The 24,732-nt window shown below is 41.8% G+C and overlaps 1 protein-coding gene across 1 annotated transcript in view; it reads left to right on the top strand.

Annotated features, from left to right (window-relative positions):
• Positions 1-24,732, top strand: part of LOC127048946 (disrupted in schizophrenia 1 protein-like) — a 242,375-nt gene that overhangs the window by 203,070 nt on the left and 14,573 nt on the right. Inside the window, exon 9 of the mRNA XM_050949085.1 lies at positions 9,119-9,221. Coding sequence (XP_050805042.1) covers positions 9,119-9,221 — 103 coding nt within the window. The remainder of the gene's footprint in view (positions 1-9,118; positions 9,222-24,732) is intronic.

Here is a 24,732-nt window from a genome sequence, read left to right as displayed (position 1 = left end):
CTAGTTGCTCTTCGGAAACCTATATGAAAAACACAATTTTTTTTAAAAACTCCATTTATGGTGTATTGTAATATAAACCCCAAAGCTGCATTAAATATGAAGTCACACATGGCCTGGTTCCATACCTTTTACACATTCCAAACTCCCTTTGACTTCAAAGTGAGACTTGTCTATGTGAGGAATATGGGATTGAGCCCCTAATATAAGGATAAGGATAATACTTTTGGGCTTTTTTTTCATCTTCAGAACACTTTACAAACATTAACCTCTGTAAGTAAACCTCTTAACAGCCTATGAGATAGGTAAATAAGTATTTTGTACCCATTATGCAGATGAGGAAATTGGCAGAAGGGGTAAGAGCAAAATTCTAAATCCTTACTTCCAATGACTTCAGTGGGAGTTCTTCAGTAGAGACGACAAGATTTGGGTGTAAGTAACTGCCCTAAAGTCATGGGCAGACTCATTATTAAAGTTAGGAATAAAATTCAGGAGGTTCCTAGCTCCTAGCCCTTGACTTACATCACTAGGTATGACTGATGTATACTGTGTTGGTCACTGAGAGTAATGGAAGGTTGGAAAGTAGAGTTGGGATTACAAAGACATGAGCTGTTTGAATCAGGCAAATCAGAGAAAGAGAAGAAGGTTGCTGGATTTTTTAATCTTTGGCATTTTCATTACCTATGGAAAAGGCTTTCTTTTGTAGCAGGACAAGTTATCATAATGAATAATGGTAGCCACTATGGAGACAGCGAAAGGAAAGCTTAGTTTATGTGGAATATAACTAGTGTAAAATAGCAGTAATATGATTAACTAAAGAAAGTTAAGTGAGTAGTTTGTTCCCCTCTCTCTCTCTTTCATTTAGTTTTGTTGGAAGATATCATCTGACATCCCTGATGATTAAAGTCCAGAATTTATCCACAGAACAGATGTGTCACAGGTACTTGCAGAGCCTTACCCGCAAGCTTCTATCCTGGTCTAGAGGGACCATCTCTAGATGTAGGTTAAGCCTTCCTTCAGCCCATGGCTTCTCTACTTAGGCTGTTAATAAGACTGCCAATAAGTACCAGTTCTGACATTGGAGGTTGTGATTTAGACTCACTGTTCACTTGGAACTAGATTTAATCTACCAACTCATTTCACATAATTACCAAACAGCTGTCTGATGGTAATGACTTTAAGTTCATACTAGAATTGGACATATTCACACTTCCTAGAGTGGAAAGATTCCTTGTGTAATTACCAATCCCCTGAGCCATCCTGTACCCACAGGGAGAGATTACCACTTCAACAGAAATCATTACAAAAACATTAATTTATTTTGGAGAGTTGAGAGAGAAAATGGCTCCCGTTTTTTTTCTGGCACTTTTGTAGTAACCCTGTCCCAGGCACTAGCACCTGAAGCTGTGGTGCAGAAGTTCAGAATGCTGTCCTGGGGGAAGAGAGAGCCAGAGAAAGGGTGGCTCGAGCTGGAGAGGGGGCTCAGAATCTGCTCAAATGGGCAGTTGGAAGGCGGTTAGAAAAAAAAAGGAGTTGATAAGAGGCAGCATTGGGTAAAATGGATTTTGCTGAGGAAGCTGGGCCGTGAATGACTGTGTGCAAAGCACAGGACATATGACTGGTGAGATGGACCATTGGGACATTGACAGAGGGAATACAGTTTGGGTGCCTGGGGAATGAGTGTGGCCGTCTGGGTGAGGAGCTGTCATTTGTGAATGGAAAGGAGTCTTAGGATCAAGCCCTAAGAGAGGGCTGGAAAGAACTGTGGTTAAGGCTGCCAACTGTCTAATCGCACAAAAACGTAAGAAAATAAGAATGGCCCTACTGGGTCAGACCAAAGGTCCATCTAGCTCAATATTCTGTCTTTCAACAGTGCCAGGTGCCCCAGAGAGAATGAACAGAACAGGTAAATCATCCCCTGTTGCTCATTCCCAGCTTCTGGCAAACAGAGGCTAGGGATGCCATTCCTGCCCATCCTGGCTAATAGCCATTGATGGACCTGTCCTCCATGAATTTATTTAGTTCTTTTTTGAACCTCATTATGGTCTTGGCCTTCACAACATCCTCTGGCAAGGAGTTCCACAGGTTGACTGTGTATTGTGTGAAGAAATACTTCCTTTTATTTGTTTTAAATCTACTGCCTATTAATTTCATTTGGTGACCTCTAGTTTTTGTGTTTATGAAAAGTAGTAAATAACACTTCCTTATCTACTTTCTCTATACAAGTCATGATTTTACAGACCTCAGTCATATCTCCCCTTAGCTGTCTCTTTTCCAAGATGAAAAATTCTACTCTTATTAATCTTTCCTCATATGGAAGCTGTTCCATACTCCTAATCATTTTTGTTGCCCTTTTCTGAACCTTTTCCAATTCCAATATATCTTTTTTGAGATGAGGTGACCACTTTTGCAGACAGTACTCAAGGATTTATATGGAGGCAGCATGATATTTTCTGTCCTATTTTTTATCCCCTCCTTAATTATTCCCAGCATTCTGTTCGCTTTTTTGACTGCCGCTGCACATTGAGTGGATATTTTCAGAGAGCTATCCACAATGACTCCAAGATCTTTCTTGAGTGGTAACAGCTAATTTAGACCCCATCATTTTATATGTATAGTTGTGATTATGCTTTCCAATGTGCATTACTTTGCATTAATCAACATTAAATTTCATCTGCCATTTTGTTGTCCAGTCACCTAGTTTTGAGAGATCCTTTTGTAGCTCTTCGTAGTCTGCCTGGGTCTTAACTATCTTTAATAATTTTGTATCATCTGAAAATTTTGCCACCTCACTGTTTACCTCTTTTTCCAGATCATTTATGAATATGTTGAATAGGACTGGTCCCAGAACAGACCCCTGGGGGACACCACTATCTACCACTTTCCATTCTGAAAACTGACCATTTATTCTTACTCTTTGTTTCGTATCTTTTAACCAGTTACCAATCCATGAGAGCACCTTTCCTCTTATCCTGTGACAGCTTACTTTGCGTAAGAGCCTTTGGTGAGGAACCTTGTCAAAGGCTTTCTGAAAATCTAAGTACACTATATCCACTGGTTCCCTTTGATCCACATGCTTGTTGACCCTCTCAAAGAATTCTAATAGATTGGTGAGGCATGATTTTCCTTTACTAAAACCATGTTGACTCTTCCTCAACAATTATGTTCATCTATATGTCTAACAATATTGTTCTTTATTATAGTTTCAACCAGTTTGCCAGGTACTGAAGTCAGGCTTACAGACCTGTAATTGCCGGAATCACCTCTGGAGCCCTTTTTAAAAATTGGTGTCACATTAGCTATCCTCCAGTCATCTGGTACAGAAGCTGATTTAAATGATAGGTTATGGACTATAGTTAGTAGTTCTGCAATTTCACTTTTGAGTTCCTTCAGAACTCTTGGGTGAATACCATCCGGTCCTGGTGACTTATTGCTGTTTAATTTATCAGTTTGTTCCAAAACCTCCTCTAATGACACCTCAATCTGGGACAGTTCCTCAGATCTTGTCACCTAAGAAGAATGGCTCAGATTTGGGAATCTCCTTCACATGCTCAGCCATGAAGACCAATGCAAAGAATTCATTTAGTTTCTCCACAATGGTCTTATCGTCCTTGAGTGCTCCTTTAGCACCTCGGTCGTCCAGTGGCCCCACTGGTTGTTTGGCAGGCTTCCTGCTTCTGATGTACTTTAAATAAAAATTGCTATTACTTTTTGAGTCTTTGGCTAACTGCTCCTCAAATTCTTTTTTGGCCTTCCTAATTGTATTTTTACATTTCATTTGCCAGTGTTTATGCTCCTTTCTATTTTCCTCACTAGGATTTAACATCCACTTTTTAAAGGATGCCTTTTTGCCGCTCACTGCTTCTTGTACTTTGTTGTTTAGCCGTGGTGGCTCTTTTTCGGTTCTTTTAGTGTTTTTTTTTTTTAATTTGTGGTATATATTTAAATCGAGCCTCTATTATGGTGTCTTTAAAAGTTTCCACGCAGCTTGCAGAGATTTCACTTTTGGCACTGTACCCTTTAATTTCTGTTTAACTAACCACCTCATTTTATGTAGTTCCCCTTTTCAAATTAAATGCTACAGTGTTGGGCTGTTGTGGTGTTTTTCCTGCCACAGGGATATTAAATTTAATTATATTATGGCCACTATTACCAAGCGGTTCAGCTATATTCACTTCTTGGACTAGATCCTGTGCTCCACTTAGGACTAAATGAAGAATTGCCTCTCCTCTGGTGGGTTCCAGGATCAGCTGCTCCAAGAAGCAGTCATTTAAGGTGTCAAGAAACTTCATCTCTGCATCCTGTCCTAAGGTGACATGTACCCAGTCAATATGGGGATAATTGAAATCCCCCATTATTATTGAGTTTTTTATTTTAATAGCCTTTCTAATCTCCCTGAGCATTTCACAGTCACCATCACCCTTCTGGTCAGGTGGTCGGTAATATATCCCTACTACTGTATTCTTCTTCTTAGAGCATGGAATTTCTATCCATAGAGATTCTATGGTACAGTTTGATTAGTTTACAATTTTTACTTCATTTGAGTCTATGCTTTCTTTCACATATAGTGCCACTCCCCCACCAGCACGACCTGTTCTGTCCTTCCGATATATTTTGTACCCTGGTATTACTGTATCCCATTGATTATCCTTATTCCACCAAGTTTCTGTGATGCCCATTATATCAATAACCTAATTTAATACAAGGCACTCTAGTTCACCCATTTTATTATTTAGACTTTTAGCATTGGTATATAAGCACTTTAAAACTTGTATCCTTTTAGCTGTCTGACATTACATGATGTAATTGAATGGGACTCTTTTTTATTTGATTGTTTCTGATCAGCCTCTGCCTGTACTTTATCATTTTCCATCCTCTCGTCCTCACTAGGTTACAGAGATTCTCTATTAGATCCTCCCATAAGGGATGTCTGAACCACGTGCTCCTCTGCATCCAAACACCTTGCTCCGGACCCTTCCCCGCCCTTTCCCCAAGGCCCCATCCACTCCATCCCCCTCCCTCCAACGTTCGCTTTCCCCCACCCTCACTCACTTTCATCGGGCCGGGGCAGAAGATTGGGGTGCAGAAGGAGTTGTGGTATGGGGCTGAGGGGTTTGGAGCATGAGAAGGGGATCTGAGCTGAGCCTGGGGCAGGGGGTTGAGGTGCAGGGCGCAGGCTCTGGCAGGAGTTTGGATGCAGGAAGGGGCTCAGGGCTGGGGCAGAGGGGTTGGGGTGCAGGAAATGGATTGGGGTGCGGGCTCCGGCTGGGCCATTCTTACCTTGGGCTGCTCCTGGAAGTGACCGGCATGTCCGGCTCCTAGGCTCAGAGGTGGCCAGGCAGCTCTGTGTGCTGCCCATGCCTTCAGGCACCACCCCAGCTCCCGTTTGACCGTGGTTCCCAGCCAATGGAAGCTGTGGAGTTGGCACTCGGGGAGGGGGCAGTGTGCAGAGCCACCTGGCCGCCCGTGCACCTAGGAGCCAGAGGGATGTGCCAATCGCTTCTGGGAGCCATGCATAGCCAGGGCCGGTAGGGAGCCTGCCTTAGCCCCACTGCGCCACCGACCGGACTTTTAGCAACCTATTAAAATCAACTGGATTGGTTTCAATAGTTAGTAGATCGATTTAGATTCGGGAAGGGTTGGCAACCCTAGGTGCATCATAAACCAAAGAGAAGTGAAGGTGGGACAACTGGGGTGAAGCAGGACGTTGCAACCAGGGAGAGGAGGAGTTTATTATCTCTTGGGGTAACATAGCATGTTGTTGAAAAATATCTTTTATTGTGGTAACTTGGGCTTTATTATTTTCCTAAGTGAATATTGGATGTTAATATAATATAATTAATAGAGTAATAATATAAAATATTGTTCCTGACAAATTTCTGGGTTTTTCCTTAATAACCTTAAATTTTAAAATGTATCTCCATTGTGTTGGTTTGCCTCTGCTGCTCCTCACAGTAGGCAAAGCCGAGCTGAGGCCTGCGTCACTGCACATGTTCCCACCTATTATAGTTCTTCACCATTGCAAGAACATTATTGGATAAATTAGATGGAATACAGAGAAGAAAATAAAGTGGACTATCTGGAGACTGGGAGAAATTAAATCATGTACAGCAGTGACTAGAAATATATGCATTATAATTTCATGGGAAGATTTAGAATGGGGTTCTATATTAAAAGGAACAGCTTGAAGGATAGTTTTATTGGCTAAAAGAATACCTGGCCCAATTATTATTAACAGATGCTTTTAGCTGAAATAAAGGGATATATGTAATAAATAAATGGAATGAGTTCTAAACATTATAGTTAATTTTATATAGTTAAAACAAGCCTCCTAGATGCATCTGGTGATAGTCTTACAATAGCTGGGTGCAATGTATAATTAATTTCCCAAGAGATAATCCGTGTGTGTATGTAAAAGACAGCAGTGGTATTTTTGTCTGTTTATATGTACATTGTATTGCATCGCTGAGGAAGGCAGTGCATCAAGGAGGCTGGGAAAGGCAAGCAAGCCTTCACCTGAAATTTCAGTTCAACTCCAGTTTCCTCAAAGATGGCCAGTGCCTATTTGCCTAATGATGTACACTAGGTTCCATCCACTGCTGTAGTTTCCCAAATGACAGTGTGAGTGGGGAAGCAGGCCCTGCCTAGTGGGTAGAGTCTATAAGGTTGGACCCGCCTAGCGGTAAGAGTCTGTGGTGGCAGCCCTGCCAAGCCGTAGCAGGTAGGGGTAACCAGGCCCTCCCACTCCACTGGCATCCAACCCAGGTGCTGTCTTGGGCACTGTAAGGAAGTTGCCGGCTGTCTGTGGCCCAACTAACACCTTCCCTTGGGTCTCTTCCTGTCACTTTTTCCCTCCTTGGGGCACATCGTGGCTTGTGGTTGTCCCCTGCAATGCAGCCAAGGGCCTCTGAAAGCTGGAGAATCCTAGCTTCATTCAGCAGTCCTCCTCCTACAGATACTCTCCTAGCGTAACGCCTCCATAACAGTGAGTGCAGGACTGTCTCTCTCCACCTGCCACCCTGCTGTGCTGAAGAGACTCCCTGGCTGGCCCCAGAGTTGTTCTGTACCTCCCCCTCCAGTGTAGGATTTATTTACCCCATTATACTCATGTTAGGCAACTGCTTGATGATTGTCTTTAAAGCCAAGGGTGTTAACTGCCACACTGATATGAACCTTTACAAGAATGTTTTTTTTTTTTTTTTTATTTTTTCCTTTGGAGCTCTAAAACCTGATAAGTAGAGCTTGGAAAATGTGAGAGTGGTAAATTACTTATAATCTGCAAAATTTTTCAGAAGTGGTAATGTACATTAAATATAAAGTATTGTTTGTTTTCATATCAGTTTTCTAATCCCTCCATCCCCCACACTAGCTATCGTCCTGTGCTTTGGCTTTTCACAGTCCCTCTGGCAGATCTAGTTATATTTTTGAACCTGGAAGTTGTGACCCAGGGACTTGGTACCAGACGGCAAAAGGCACAGGAGGTGCATATGGATTTACAGGAATACTGTGGGTTGGATACATGCATAATAGTTCACCAAAGGGTAACGTGAGGTCTCTGCTGAGAGCCAGTGGCTCACTGGTCATCATAATCCTTGCAAAATGTACTTTTAATATGTAAGGAATTATGAATCTATACTAAAAATTATGATCATAAGGTCTTGGAGTTTAGGCAGGTCACGAAGAGGTGACATACCTCAGAAATGTTCCTTTCAGGCAGGAGGTAAGAGATATCTATTTTCCTGTTTGGTCATTTAGGTATTATTTATGGTATGTCTGTATGCATACTGAACCCTTCCAGGCTAAATAAGAGATTGCAAAATCTACAAGATGAAATGAACAGCAGGAGGTGTCCTCTTTATGAAAAAAGACAAAGGACTGTTCTGGTATATCTAGTGGGGACAAAGAAACACACTGAATCCTTCATGTAGAAGGCAAGCTGACAGCATGTCAGCCTCATGAAAGGAGGGTCACAGCCAAGCCTGGATATAAAACACTGAAGGGAGTTTGGGTGAACCAAACTCTACAAGACACAAGAGTGTTAATTAAGTCTGGTATCTAGAAGATGTGTGATGATTTTATTTTGTATGTTGCCATTTGTTTCAAATACTTCTTGCTATCATTTGAATCTCTGTGCTTTGTTAAATAAACTTATACTTGATTTCACTATAAACATATCTAAGTGCTACATGTTAAGTGGAGAGGTGATTTGAGGTGAAACTGGGAAGCTGGAGGCCACTGTTTCTTTGGAAAAAGTGAATCTGTGAATACTGCAAGTGCCCAGTGTACCACTGGCTGGACACTCCAGGGAGATGCTCAGAGAGCTCAAGAGTGGGACTGTGCCTATTTCTATCTTGTAGAGAGACAGTGGGGTCTGTGAGGCCTAGAGGGGAGTGCTTGTGTTGCCCGTGGCCAATGGAGTAGGGGAGCTGACTCCTGGCAGGCACAGACAAGGCTTCCTCAAGCTAAGGGCAGGTGGTAGCATGGTGCCTCGCAACCCTGAGAGCTTCCGGGAGGTGTCACAGAAGTTTTTCAGCAGAAACCCTGCGCTACATACCGATGCAGTAGCAGCTTCTGAATATGAAACTAACTACAATGTCTTGAACTACTGTACTCTCTCTCCATTGCCCACCCATAGTAGTATAGCAGAATTTGATGTTTCAGTTAAGAAGGGGTATGGGAAGTTATTTTTTATAAACAAATTACCTGTACATTTTGTGTTACTGACTGTTAAATGCCAAACCTCTGTTTACCTGAATTCCACTGGTTACCAGACATAATTATTGAAAATAGGCCATTGGTGCAAAGTTCATAATCTTGGCCTTCTGCTTAAGCACTCATGATATCTACTACTGAAACATTCTCTGTGTTAGTTCTTTCATGTGGATAGCTAATAATGCAATACTGTTTTCTCGTTTTTATATTGGAATGTGTTGCAAAGCCAATGAATTCTGATACATGTTTTTATAAAAGTATCACACATCACTTTTTATTAAGTTTCTTTTACCTTATGGTAGAATGTTATGTCATGTCTGGAAACCAAGAACATTTGAAGTCCTTTTTAAATTGCCTTTATATTTTTTCGTGAATGAATTATATATCATGGCTGTCTGCCTTAATTTAGGTTTGTGCAAGTCAGAAACTATGCAGTACTTTGAGGAGAAAAGTGAGTGATATTGAGACCCAACTACCAGCTTTACTTGAAGCCAAAATGCTTGCTGTATCAGGTAAGGTTTACGTGATAAGAGATATAATGGTAATGACTTTCAGTTCATACTAGCGTTGGACATACTCACACTGATTTCCTAGAAAGGAAAGATTCCTTGTGTAATTCCTTAGAAAATGTTTAGTGAGGGGGGTATGTAATAGTCATAGTAAGAATGTGGTATCTTCGCCATAGTCCAAATGTATAAATGTGATCAGTAGATTTCCTGACTTTTATGTGTTAAAAGTACCTACCACTCTTCAGTATCAGAAGAGCCATAAAAATAACAAGACGTGTAATAATTACATGTATGGGTTTTAAATGACACTGTAAAATGGAATATAATAATTGGTAGCTTCTGCTATTTAGATCATTAAACAACTAATGTTGGCAGCAAAAGAGCAATTTGATCCTTGGAAGCACTCGTGCGTATTATGTAAAACACTGAAATGTGAATACAGAGCCTGGTTCATGACAGGGTTACATGCCACTTATTTGGGATTACTGCACCATTTACTAAGGAAAAAAGACTAAGCATAATTTAGTTTCCAAGTTAAAGAGCTGGCTTTTGTAGTTCAGCAAGTCTTTCCCACACATGTAAGTAGATACCTCTCCATTAGGCACCTGCTACAGAGGATAAGCCAAAGTAGAGGAGGTGTGAATTCAGGCAAAAAATGTATTCAGTCTTGCACCAAATTAAAGAAAGAGGTCAGTTTGTATTTTATATGTGCCAAAAGGACACACATGACCTGTGCTGTGGCTATTTGCTCTCTTAATTAGAAGCTATAGTAATATTTACAAAAGCATACATAATTTTAGAATAAAGTATCATGAGGCATCACATGTACTGTTTTCTACAGCTGCATAATGTAAAACGTGAATGCAGACTTCATGATCAAACAAAATCCAAATGGAAATAATTAGGGCCCTGATCCCTGCAAGATGCCAATCATCCTCAATTTCCATAGTGTTCCTCTTATGTTTTGCTTGGGTAAGGATTGTAAGGTCAGAGATGTAATGGATTTTCTTGTGCATATGTTAAAGAAACATGGATCTGTGTATTTTTTTGGACCCACACACCAGATTTGCCAGTATTCTCCAGCTGCTTTGTGCAGAGTAGCCAGAAACCAGATTTACAGTTCTTTGTGTTGCGAGAGTGAAGCAGCCATAAAGAACTGGTGCATCAGATTTTGACACTTTTAGAAAATAAAATGTGTTCATCAAGTGAAATCTTCCGTAGCAAAGCATTTTGTACTAGCTTTTAAAAGAAGTTGCTTAGGGTTCAGCAAGGGATGCAAGAGACAATTTAATACCTCTGTAAACTGTCTTCTCAGTGCCATGAATTTGTTGCTGTTGCATGCCTTTTTAGGAGTGACAGCACTGTTTTTCAGCAAATTACCATTTTTTCACGCTGGCCCTCTGAAAAGCTCTTCTAGTTCAAGAGTATTTCAAGGATTTTATAAAGTGTTCCTTCATTTTCCCTTTCTCAGATGTCTATATTTTGCTTTCATATGCTGGCAGGAATGATAACTGTTAACCTCTGACAAAACAGGAGCAAATTATTCTGAAGTTTGATATTCGACAGAATAATCTGTTTGGGTGCAATCTTGCAATCCTATCTGAGACAAAACTCCCATTTACTTCAGTGAGTAAGTATTATGGGCTTCAGTTCTGTAAGTTCATGCTGTTCTCTTCCATGGGCTCTTCTTGTTTTTCTACACTGGCAGTGTTTGCTTGATATGTGTGATTCATGTGACTTGACTTCTTTGCATTTCTTTGTTACTGGTGGAGTTTTGAAGATTAAATAATTTTTTTTTCAAAGGTGTAATAAAACTTCGTAAAAGGAGAGAAACCTGTCTGCTGTTGTAAATGTCCAGTCATGAGGCATCTGACTAGAGATTTTTCTTTACGCAGTTGTGCTCTAGAGAAAAGAAAGAAGAACAGAGGTAGAAAGTGAAAAGCCTTTGACACTGTCAGTCTGAGGAGTATCTTTATATTGCAGTTTAGGAGGAGTTTTATTTTCTGAATATGAATCAGTTCCTGCAAAGTGCTGAGCTTAGTGAAAACCACAAATCCCACTGAATTCAGTGGGAGGTGCTGTGTACCCTCAGCCTCTGCTGAAGTCAGTGGAAGAAGTTGAGGGAACTCAGCACAGGGCCGGCTCTAGCAATTTTGCCTCCCCAAGCACGGCAGCACGCCGCGGGGGGCGCTCTGCTGTTCGCCGGTTCTGCGGCTCCGTCGGACCTCCCGCAGGCTTCCCTGCGAGGGGTCTGGTGGTCCCACAGCTCCAGTGGACCTCTCGCAGGCGTGCCTGTGGATGCTCCACCAGAGCCGCAGGACCAGCGGACCCTCCGCAGGCACACCTGCGGGAGGTCCACTGGAGCCGCCTGCTGCCCTCCCGGCAACCAGCAGAGCGCCCCCCGCGGCATGCCGCCCCAAGCATGCGCTTGGCGCGCTATGGCCTGGAGCCGGCCCTGACTCAGCACAGCATCTTTGCAAGATTATGCCCTATGTGATGTGTTGCTACAGTTTGCTTTTGTTTTTACCAGACAGTAACAGGGATCTGTGAGCAACAGAGTGAGATGATTTAAAGTAGAGAGGAAACAACATTATTTTAATTTTTAAATTAAGTGTGGATGTGATTTGATGACTTGGATGCTGTGGTCCTTCTGCTGATTTATAGCTAAAGTTTGATATGGCTGTTGATAAAACCTGCATACTAGTTGAAGAGAAGAAAACTAAATATCCCTCTTACTGTACACTCTTTAAGATATGACAGGAAAGAGGCGGATACATCTGTAATGGTGGATATTGACCTGGGTAGTTTATTTACCACTCTTCTTTTCTCTTCTTTCAGATTTGTTAGCTTTGCTCTTTCATGTGTATGTGCACAAAACCTGTAGCCATGCAGCCAGTGGGGTTCCTAGTGGAGTCAATTGGACTCCATGGTTCCCATTTATTCCCTGTTTACTTTCCCATACTCCACACACACACCGTTTGGTGCTGAATCAGAACAATGTCCCACTAGCTAAGGATAGGTGGTTTTGCTCTTTATGGAATCTATAAATACCACTCTGAGTATGAGGCAATGTGATTATTTGGAAGAACTGCAGTGTGTTCTTTTCCTCAGAAAATGAACACCATGCCTCTTTAGAGTACTCTCAGCCTTTGCTGGCCTGAGCAAAGAGAGACCAGACTCCTCACAGGGCAACGTAATAACCTGCTATTAAGTTGTCTAGAAAGTTTGTATGTATTGAACTTTTTTCTCATCTGTAAATAAACTTCGCTTTTATTTCCCTTTAAGTTCTTAGTTTCTTCGTTGATACATGCACTTGGTGGGCTTGTAGATAAAAGTTACTAGAAAGAAATAATTAAGGATTTCATATAGGATGATGCCACACTATTTGAAACATGTATTGCTGTAAAATACTCCTTGTGGGTCTTTTATGTGTAATTCCAAAAAGCATTCCGTTTTTGTTACATTGCAAGGAGAAATATTTTGCTTCCAGCAATAGGTACACTATCGTAAAGTGCAGCAGTACTAGTTTAGTATTGCAGGATATGCATCATTACAGTCCTTCAAGAATGTAGCATTACCAGAAAAAAATTGAGAGACTAAGATATGTGCAAATATTCCCAAATAAAACAATGCAGGGGAACGGTCCATAGTAGTTGTCGCTGTCCCAGCTGGGCGTTGCCATCCGAGTCACGGCACCAAAACTGTGGAAGAAAACAAAATCCTCACTCTGAGTTTAAAGCAACAAGCCAGAGGCAGCTTTATTATGAGTAATTGTAATTGATCAGGAGAATACACATGGGCAGGGATTTCCCTACCAAGGCAGGTCTCCTCCAGATAAACAATTAGGGCAAGCATTTATACATTTTGTTACATACAATAATCAACAGCTGCATTTTGTTTATACATATTCCTTCCTGATATCTTACTTTTCTCAGCAATTTTCTGCTACAGTCTCCGTTTCATTCTTATTTAACATAAGGTCAAAATAACCTCTCTGTTCTTCCCACTCGCCCAGGCCCTGCATTAAAGTCTCGCGTTATTAAATAGAAGAGTTAGCCTGACTCTTGCTTTTCCTGGAAGACTAAGATGTCTGTGCTTTTCCCAATTTCCATAGAGCCTTGGCATCGTTCACCATCTTGAGTGCCAAGGAAGGAGCAGAAGTCTGAGAGGACATTCTCTGACCCTGAGGTTGATGGGGAATGGAGACATTTGCAGAGTACGACCTGCAGTCTGATACTCTTTGACTCCAGCAACTCATGCGGTGTCATTGACTCCAGCCCTAGTGTGGGTGCTGTTGAGCCTGGCACCGGAGGGTCACCGTGGTACCAGCACTTTGGTGGTACCCTCCACGCCGGAGGCATTTATCACAGTGAGAAACTTATTCTCAATGTTGGTACTCGTGTCTCTGGCTAAAAGCCAATTATGTTGGTGGTACTGAGGTCCTTGTTACCGTCTAAAGAGAAATGGGCAGTGATGACCCAGCCCTGATTTTCTCATCCTCGGCATCAATCTCCAACACTAGTGGGCACTGCTCCTTCCTGGTTTCGAAACAGAGACTCACTGGAGTCAGTCATATGCCTTGAGCAGGAGCCGGCACCAGCATTCGAGTCGGCACTACCCTGCAATGGACCTGTGTCAAAGCATCCCATCAACTGCGTGGCCCCTGGACAGTGGCAGATACCGGTACAGTGGCCCTTCTGGAGCCCCTGGGCTTTTCCCCGGATGCAAGGTCCCCAGTCCATACACTCCTACTCAGTGGTCTCCAAGGCAAGAGCACTACCACCGCTCTGATCAGAGCCTGATCAAGGCTCTGGTACTGAGGCTGGCACTGCCTACCAGGAGCCAGCACCACGAGACCTAACGGATATCCTTCATTACAGATGCTTCAGCAATGGCCTGGGGTGCTCACTTGGGCTCCCTTAGAAGTCAGGGTCTTTGCTGTCCAGAAGAATTTTCTCTACACATCAATGCCAAGGAGCTCAGAACAGTCCACTAGGCTTCCCAGGTATTCCAACTCCATGTGGCAGGCAAAAATGTGTCAGTTCTCACAGACAACACAATGGCAATGTTTTATATCTCGGTTCACCTCGAGGCCTCCTAACTACTGGGAGCATAGAACGAACTAATGAATCACCTCAGCAGATCCTTCTCCGACCACTCTGAGTGGTCGCTTTGCCCAGATGTCATAAAAGACATTTTCGAGAGGTGGGGAACACCCCACATAGATTTGTTTGTGGCAAAGCGCAACGCAGTCCCAGATCTCTTGCAGATGGTTTCCTCCTTTCTTGTACGAGACCTCTCTTGGTTTCCTCCTATACCATTCATATACAAGGTCCTGCTGAGGATCAAGTGAGACCAAGCGTGAGTCATCCTGATAGCCCCAACCTGCCCCAATATCCCCTCACCCCACTCCCTGCATTGGTTTGCCACTCTCCTGGATCTCTCTGTGGAGACACAAATCCTTCTGCATCTGTATTGAGACCTACTCTCCAATGACCATGGCTGCCTGCATCACTGAACCTCGTGTCCATCCATCTGACAGTCTGGAAGCTCCATAGCTGAACCCTGCAAAACTAGCATGCTCGGAGTAGGTCTGCAAAGTCCTCCTAGGAAGCAGGAAGCCATCCACTAGAGCTACTTACCTGTCAAAATGGAAATGGTTCTCTATCTGGGCTTCCCAGAAGGGTGTCTCACCTATGCAATTGTCACTACTTTTCATTCTGGAATATTTACTACACTTAAAACAAGGTCTAACCATGGCTTTTATTAGTCCACCTGGGTGCAATCTCAGCCTTTCACCCCATGACATTGCTAATGGTTTTCTTAAGGACTTTGAGAGCTTGTACCCCCATGTGTGACACCCAATAGCCCCTCTACTTCCCGAGACCTCAACCTGGTTTTATCAAAACTGACAGATCCCCCCGTTTGAACTGTTGACAAATTGATCCCTGCTGTACCTGTCCTTGAAGTTGACCTCCTTAGTAGTCATCACTTTGGCCAGAAGAGATTGAGATCCATACCTTCATGTCAGAGCCACCTTACACTGTATTCTTCAAGGACAAATTTCCCCCTTAAACTCCTCCTCCTCCAGGCTGAACAAGCCTTTCAGGTACGTTAGTGTGGAATAGACCCACATGAGCTTGTTAGCCTCCGCCATACCAGTGTGAGGGCATATCCTTTCACAGTGACACAATTTTATTCACAGAGGAGACTTAAAAGATAATGGGGCTTTAATATAAACAACTGTACAATCGGTTAAATGATTATTTATTTTTGATGTAAATCATTTTCAGCAGTAAAATAAGGGCACACTAAACATGTGGATATTAATAATTTAGGGACTAAAGTGAGTGACATCCCTCAAAGAAGACACAATTGACGGGTATGAACTGACCTGTTAAAAAAAAAAAAATTGGCCAAGGTTTAGGCTAGTGGTTTAAACAAAATATCATCCACTTATATATACAAAGAAGTGGACTGTTAGATGGCTGTTGAGGGATTATTTTATCTGACTAATTAAATAAATGATTCTGTATTTTAGCATTAGAGGCTAAGAAAGCATTTAATCTGGTAGAGTGGAATTATTTTAGAGCAATTCAGAACAATATGGAATTGTGGATAACATTCTTAGATGGACAGAAACTTTATATCTGTAACCTGCTGTGAAGATGAAGAACAGTGGATATAATCAGAAGTTTTCATTCAATCTGGAAGCACCAAGCAAGGATGTTGTGTGTTACCTGTGCTTTTTGCCTTGACAATGGAATCACTCGCTGAAAGAATCCACTGCAACAACATTGTTAAAGGATACCCTGCACAAAATTTCTTTATATGTTGATGATGATACTTTGTTCTTAGCCAACCCCATAATTATCTTGAGGGAACAGTCAAAAATGTAAATAGTTTTGGAACAACATCAAAGTAGAAAGTTAATCCAATGAAGTCAGACATACTGGCCCAAAGGTTCAGTTAGATACTGGTACCTTGGAATACAATTATCAAATAATATATATTAGTTATATGAATTTAAATATAAAATATTTACAAGTAGGAGAGTTGGAAAGGCAATACTATTTCATGGATGCAAGGCAGTTCAAAGAAAATGAACATTTTACCTACACTCACGTTTGTATTCCAGACACATCAATTTACAGTACTGGGCAAAATGCTCCCCAACGTGCAAAAATAAAACCCCAGAATAAATGCAATCCCAAACATGGAAGTCTACTCGTGCTGCCAGTTAAACTTGGTTTAATCTTAACCTAGACAAGCATTGGAGACATTTCAGAACAGAAGGAATATTGTTTAGTATTAAACAATAATAACTTAGCCTGCATTTCAGTACCCAATAAGTAACAGCCATTCTACTGGGTATAATATCATACAAACTGAGTAGTTTTCCCTCTTTATTATATCCTAATGTAGAATTTAGTCAGCAAAAATGTTAGAGAATCTTCAGTTTTATGAAGGTATGTAATAAATACAATAGGTCAATTATATCATGAAGACTCTAAAAAGTTTCCAAAAATTAGAAACCACTTTGGATGTTCATGTCTCCATTCTACCAATATTTACAGCTCAGATCTTTGAAATCAGTGGAGCTGCAGCAGTTTACACCACCTGAGGCTCTTGCCCAATATTTTTCATAAAACATCATAAATAGGATGTTAGTAGATAATGGATTTGGAATCAGTAGCTCTGCTGGGACTGCAGTTAATAAGACTACCTACCATCTCACAGATAGATACATAAAGTAATGGAGAGTCAAAGAAAGAAGAATGCCAGCTTCTTTGGGTTGGGTTGGGATGGGGGTTGGGGAATATGCTAATAGAGATACAGCCACTGAGAAAAAATTATCAATGCAGTCATTTTGGTCAGTGTCTTTTATATGTACCATTGTAAAAGAAAACTATTTTGAAATATTGTATCAAAGCTTTAAAAAGTTTAAAAATTGCTTATTCCAGCAAAGCTTTAAATTTTGTAAAATAGCCTGTTATCAGTGCAGGAAGGGATGTGGAAATATAGGAAGGTTTATTCTTATCTGGTAGGATGGCTCAGAGGCACAAGAATTATTGGGGAAAGCTTACAGATCAAATCAAATTAATGCTCAAAAATAGCAAGGAAATATAAATTAGCAAAGGTTAACTTTGGTAACCCTTTGTAATGCAATATTGCACTGATCCATATAAGTAAAAAATACTGTAGCAATATTTATTTTAAGTTCATTTTCACTATTTTGAAAATTTTAGATTAATGTGTGATGAATGGTATATTTTTGATTTTTGCATAGTAAGAAAATGAGGGGCAGAGTGGAAGATCTGAAGTAAACCACCATTTTAGGTAATGTTTTGTCAATTTACTAGCTGTGCAGATGAGAGAGATTACATGTATGTTATAGTCTCCTTAGGTATTGTAACTGTGTGAACACAATTTTCTTCTTGAAAATAATAGTAATGAAATCTGACAAATGCTTAGACACAGCTGAGGTGTGTGTTTGAGAGAGAGCGCCCCTAATTTTCTTCACTTCCTTCGAAGTTAGTCTTATTCTTGCAAGTGTAAATTAGACCCAGATGTAGAAACTAGGCCAAGAAGGTTTATACCTCATTTAGAAAGAATATTAAGATCCTTACACTGAATAGAGATCTTATGTCATCATTTCACTAATAAAACAGTTATTCAGTGCTATTAGATACAGTGAAACCCCACTATAACGCGACCTTTGGGGTCCAAAAAATCCCATCTTACTAAATGCGGGGTTGCGGTATAGTGGGGTTTCAAATCAGTCAGGTGGTCCCCAAAGCGGTGCATTGAGGTGCACAGCCTAGTGCCCCTGGTGCCTAGTGCCCAGCAGGGGAGAGGAGCTGTGGCCCCCTGCCTGCTGGGGACAGAGAACTCCGGGGCTGTGGGCACCGGTGCTCTCTGTCCCCATCAGGTGTGGGGCCACGGCTTCCCTCTTGCTTCAAGAGGAGCCGTGGCTCCCCGCCTGCCGGGGACAGAGAACTCCGTGGCTGCGGGCACCAGTGCTCCCTGTCCCCGGCAGGTGCGGGGCTGCGACTTCCCTCCCGCTTCAAGAGGAGCCGCGGCTCCGCGCCTGCCCGGGACAGAGAACTCCAGTGCCTGCAGCCCCCGTGTTCTCTGTCCCCGGCAGGTGTGGGGCCGTGGCTTCCCTTTGGCTTCAAGAGGAGCCGCAGCTCCCCACCTGCCGGGGACAGAGAACTCCGGGACTGCAGGCGCCGGTGCTCCCTGTCCCTGGCAGATGCAGGACCACGGCTTCTCTCCCACTTCAAGAGAAGCTGCGGCTCCCCACCTGCTGGGGACAGAGAGCACTGGCGCCAGCAGCCTCGGAATTCTCTGTCCCCAGCAGGTGCGGAGCTGCAGCTTCTCTCCCCTGCCATGGTGTTGGGGACCATTGGTACAGTATCATACTGTACCTTAAAGGGGAGCCAACCTGCAATCGCGTTATATGCAATTTCGGTTATGGCGGGGTTTGACTGTATATAGTAACTGGCCTGAAAGTGGGAATTGTTTGGGTGATTGACTGTGATATGACCTCCAGCACTTTTAAAAAGATAAGAGCATCCCTCTTTTGTGACCTATATCTGTGTAAGGTGGAGGTACAGGCTAGTAGCATGGCATGTGTATTTAACCACTTCCCTTTTACCAAATGTACAGTGTTGGCACTGTTGCCTCTCATAATAAATCTGGACATTGGAGACTAGAGAATAAGATTATTTCCAAATGCCTGCTAAAAGGCTTGTAACAGGTTGGCTTTTAGTTTAAAACACTTCATGTCTCTTAATGTTAATTGAGATTAGGTAAAACAGAGCCATCAGAGTAGAAATTTGCCTATGCCTGGTGGTGAAAATATGATTAACCACCACTCCACATGTTTATGCTAATGTGATGTTAACTCCTTTGTTTGCTTGAGATCATGCTGCAATCTGCTTAATTTTATGCAAATTAGATATTGTCCTCAGAATCCTAACAAGCTGACAAAATGGCCTTAAGTTAAGCAAGTTTGCTCCGTCTTTCCTTACATGATTCATGGGCTGTTCCTCTTTCGTAACTTTCTCACTGTCAAGAAATGCTATTAAGAAAGGGGAAGAAAATTCAGCTAATGTCTCAGTGTGCCTATTGCATTTCAGTATTCCTCCTCAATATCTTGGCTAATTGGGCTCCTTGGGAATATAGGCCTTAACATATAATTGATCTATCACATTTGGTATCCTGCCTCTTCAGTGGTGACCTATACCAGATGCTTCAGAAAAAGATGAACCTCTCCACCCAAAAGCCATTATTCCCCTAACCAATTGTGTAATGTTGTATATTGGGGATAAAGAGATCAGGGGGATAGAGAATGACAGGATTGGTGAGTAGTAATTGGATAGGATGGTAGTGTGTAGTAGGAGCATAGATGGAAAGAGGAGAAGGAGGATGTGGAAAATAAGCAAAGAGCACGAAATTACTGGGAATAAGATGACAGAGAAAACGTGGAAAAGGGAGAAAATATAATGCAGGGAAGATTATATATTTGTGTTCGTGTGCACACGCCATTCACATAAATGATCATTCCATCTTGCACTCCTATATTGCATTCTTGGCCTGACTCTAAGGCAGAGAGACACAATTTTTTTTTGTTGATGGACCCCTTTTCAAATGCAATGTTAATCCCAGACCCCCAACCGAGAAACTGATTGACAAAAGTATACATATGCTCCATAAAAACACGTACTGTTAGTAATGCTTTAAGAAGAGGAGCATAAGTGTACTTGCAGATATCAGTGAGATGGGTGTGCCTGTTTCTTACTGCAGAGTCGTTCTGTCCTTGGGCTGGTGGTTGACAAGCAAACTTGTAAATCATTCTCTACTTCCAGTTGTGACCTGAACTTTGTCTTGATAGATGTCATGGTAGAGAATGATGCTTCACATGTAAATGTTGATGGCAAAGGTAGCAACATTTTCATTGCTTCTGTAACTAATACTGAGTACTCCACAGCAACAGTTGACCAAAACTGGCCAGGTGTCTGTTCCTGAAACTACAGGGCAGTTCAACCAGCTCCTGTTCTGCTTTTCCACTCAAATGGCAAGACAACATAGCAAAAGTTGAGAACAGATCCCAAACCCAATCATATTTCTCTGTTAATATTTTTAAAGTAGACACTGAAGTACTCTGCCAAAGTTGAAAGGTGAGCAGTGATCTGTCACTTAGTTGTCATGCTGTTAGTATCCAGAAAATCTGTCAATAGAGGAAACATATGAGATTCCACTGCTCATTCTAGTTTTCCAAACCTCTGCTTTATTCTGAAATGTTGTAATCTTGTCACTCACTTCAAGTATGGTGGTATTGCCCTCTTGTGTGAACAGGTTCAGTGCATTCCACCTGTTAAAAATGTCTGCGAGGTCTGGAAGCTTTGCAATCCATATTGGATCAGAAAAGTTTGTGGCATTCTTGGGATTATGCACCGAAAGAAAACCCAGCAGCTCTTTGTGAAGCTCAAAAACTCATTCCAACACTTTGTCATGAGATAGCCAACTCACTTCCATATGAAACAATGATTTGTCATATCCTGCACCCATTTCTCAACACAGCTTTGTAAAAAGATATGAATTCAAAGGCCAGGACTTTATAAAATTCACAGCTGTGTCAGCTGCATTGAGCACATCACATTCAGGTTCCATCTTCTTTGACGCAAGGGCCTGGCGATGCAAGGTACCGTGTGTTACAATGACCTGTGATTTATGGCTCTCATTCTTGCTACACCACCGTTCCTATTGCCTATCATAGAAGCAGCACTGTCCATGCAAACAGCAACACATTTCTCTCAGTTCAGCAATTCTACTTTCATGAAATCATCCAATAATTTGAATATTTCCTGACCTGTTGTCTGTTTTGGTAACTCCTGATAAAAAATAAAATCTTACAAAATTTCCCCCCAGTCAAACATAACTAACAAAAACTAATAATTGTGCTGCATTATCAACATCAGTTTTCTTATCAAACTGAATTGCAAACTGTTCCCATGTACATAGCCTTTCAGTTAGATAGCATTTTACATTATTTGAAAGCTATTCAATTCTCTTACTGTGTAGTTAGAAAGAGTTATAGCCTTAAGTTTCTTCGCTGCATATTCCTTTATCATGATTTCGCACATTTCTACAGCAGCTAGAAGAATCGGTTCTTCTCCAGTGGTACAGGATATTTTACTCTTTACAATCTGAAGCACTGTTAAGAAAGATGCTTTCAGAGCCTTTTCTGGAACTGATGTTTGCTATTTGAGTTTTCTGTTGATTGTTACTATTTTCTCACTGAAAAAAGTCTCGATTTGTCTTTATACTCAAGTTGCCTTGTTGCGAGGTGTCGTTTCAATTTTGTGGATTTCATTGCTTTGTTTGACAGGATTTATAAGCATACAACGCATTGTGGTCGTCCATAATTAAATTCCATAAAACTAAAATCAGTATAACTTTTATCAAACTTTCTGTTCATTTGTTTCTTACTCCTTGACTCTGCATTGTCCATGACTTTAGCACAACTAGCAGTACTAGTATGAGGACGTTTTAAAAATGTATCCATTTTCCAATGTAATTTGCTCCCACACTGTAAAAATGTATTCCACTTCCACCCACCAAAGACGTCTTAGTCGTAAAAATAAATAAATACATAAATGGAAATCACTTCTGATTTTCTGTCACAAAGCAGTGAGATTTTTTTGCAATGTGAGTATTACGGCACTGTTCACACACCATTTGTTGGTTTTAATTGTTAGGCAATGCAGACGTGTGGTGATAAATTTTTTTTTTGTAATATTTGCAGACCCCTTGTGCAGTCTCTAAGGACCCCAGTTTGAGAAGCACTGTTCTAAGGTAAAATCTGGTCTCTTTGTACTGCCCAGGCAGCTCAAAGAAGACTAATTCTGGCTATAATTAGTCAGCTGAGAATTTCCCTGGAGGTAGAGTGTTTCTCTCAGCTGGGGTAAAGATGTCAGAGTCAGTTCCTGACACAACATCTCACCTTCCTCACTGGCATAGAGCATGTGCTGGGAGGGAGGAGGTGGATCCTTAGCTTGTGTAAGTTACAGTAGCCGCTAGATTGCCCTAACTTGCTCTGAGGCTGTTGCAGAACAGCTCACCAACTCATGGAGCTGTGTAACTGACCTTTCACCTGTGCTTAATAGATCTTGGATGTAGAAGAAAATCTACCCCTCCATCTTCAAAGTATAATCAGTGTTTGAATTGACTTGAGCACATATAGGAATCATAGGGAGAAGGAGGGAGGGATTTCCTTGTCTCCTTTGCAATTCTTTCCCCTCCCTGGGTACTGCTATTCCTGCTAAAAATGACTTTTATCCTTGACTTATAAAAATTCTTCTGGAGAGCCAACTTTTTGTCTTTGAAAATACAATAGAGTATTCCAATGGATTTTAAGGAAATTTCTTTGGGTAAATTCTCTCCAGAAACTCAAACTTTTATTTTCTCTGCCCCACTACAATTAATCGCTTTTGTGAGCTGTTCAAAAGATATTTCCTATTTTGCACCTGCCGATTTGATCCTGGTATAATGTTCTTGTGTACCCTGTCTCTCTCAACTAACTGTTCTATAGCAGATCCTGTAAATGGGCCTTCATACAGTGTATTTTCCAGATCAAGTGCACAATTTGTATTGCATTATGCCCCATAATAAAAATATTTGGTATCATTTCTTAAAAATGATCATTGTGATTGAGCCTCTTGTTTTTTGAAGTATGTAGATCTTGCTCATTCATTGTTCATTCCTTCTTGTCAGCAGACCCATCAGCACTGCTGCTTTCAGAATCTGGTATATATCACTACATCTAATTCCTCCTCTTTTCTTTGCACTAAGCTTTCATTATGTGCTCATAGACTTTAGGGTCAGAAGGGACCAATATGATCATCTAGTCTGACCTCCTGCACAAACCAGGCCACAGAACCCTACCCATCCACTTCTATAAGAAACCCCTAACCTATGTCCGAGTTATTGAAGTCTTCAAATTGTGGTTTGAAGACCTCAAGCTGCAGAGAATCCACCTGCAAGTGACCCATGCCCCACGCTGCAGAGGAAGGCAAAAAACCTCCAGGGCCTCTGCCAGTCTGCCCCGGAGGAAAATTCCTTCCCGACCCCAAATATGGCGATCAGCTAAACCCTGAGCATGTGGGCAAGATTCACCATCCAGCACTCAGGAAAGAATTCTCTGCAGTAACTCAGATCCTATCCCATCCAACATCCCATCAGAGACCACTGGGCATACTTATCTGCTGATAATCAAAGATCAATTGCCAAAATTAAGCTATCTCATCATACCATCCCTTCCATAAACTTATCAAGCTTAGTCTTAAAGCCAGATATGTCTTTTGCCCCCACTACTCCCCTTGGAAGGCTGTTCCAGAACTTCATTCCTCTAATGGTTAGAAATCTTCGTCTAATTTCAAGTGTAAACTTCCTAGTGTCTATTGAAGTATAAGTTGTAATCAAACTCTGTATCCTCAACAACTGGATAGAAGATTTTATAACTTGTATTGTTGTACAGACAAAACTACACAGGATCTTTTCAGGGGGCAAGACAAAGATGCCACATTTATTATGATGATTTGATTTATGACCAATAACTAATATCTTAATCCTTATACACACACATTATACCTAATACCTACCTACACACACACACACATATCCATCAGATGTGCTGCAGCTGCTGCATAGTTACCAGTCTTGAAGATAGCTTAAGTTCATGGCTTGATTTTGCAGCTTGGGTTCGTAGCTTGTGACGGCTAACTGGCCAGGAAAGCTGGGCACAAGAACGAGCTGGGTCTCTGTTGGGCATGCACCAATGTCCTTCCATATTGGCAGTAGAATGTTACCCTCCAAAGTCTCCCATCTCACCCATCCTTTTTGTAGGCTTTAGTTTGAATCCAGAGTCTATAGGTTTTGCTGTGTCACGCTGCCTCTGGGTTTGGTGATTGATCACCTGTCAATTGCAGGCGTGACTTTCAGCCTCGGACCTGGCTTTGATCTTTCTTCTATTGTACCTTTTCTTTTTAGGGTGGACGCTTCTTCCTTTGTTAGGGCTCTTGTCTGCATCTTCAGTCGGTGGGGTTTGAACTTTATTTCATCAGGACAGGCTGGGGCTGGAGGTTGATTCCATCATCCATACATACCATAGGGCTTGTCTACATCAGAAAGTTGCAGCGCTGGTGAGGGAGTTACAGCGCTGCAACTTTGAAGGTGTACACATCTGCAGGGCACCACCAGCGCTGCAACTCCCTGTTTGCAGCGCTGGCCGTACTCCCGTTTTGTCTCGGGTGTAGAGGATCCAGCGCTGGTGATCCAGCGCTGGTAATCCAATGTAGACACTTACCAGCGCTTTTCTTGACCTCCGTGGAAGGAGGAAGCCTCTGGTAATCAAGCGGGTCTCCTTTCCCGGTTTGCTCTCTCGTTCCCGGAGCCCAGAGCAAGCAGGTCTCCTTCCCTGCGGTTTGCTGGGTGGCTCCGGGAACGA

Source organism: Gopherus flavomarginatus, chromosome 4 (genome assembly GCF_025201925.1).
Source record: "Gopherus flavomarginatus isolate rGopFla2 chromosome 4, rGopFla2.mat.asm, whole genome shotgun sequence".
NCBI lineage: Eukaryota > Metazoa > Chordata > Testudines > Testudinidae > Gopherus > Gopherus flavomarginatus.
The sequence above is the reverse complement of the archived record's forward strand: the minus strand, read 5'-3'. Positions and strand labels throughout refer to the sequence as shown.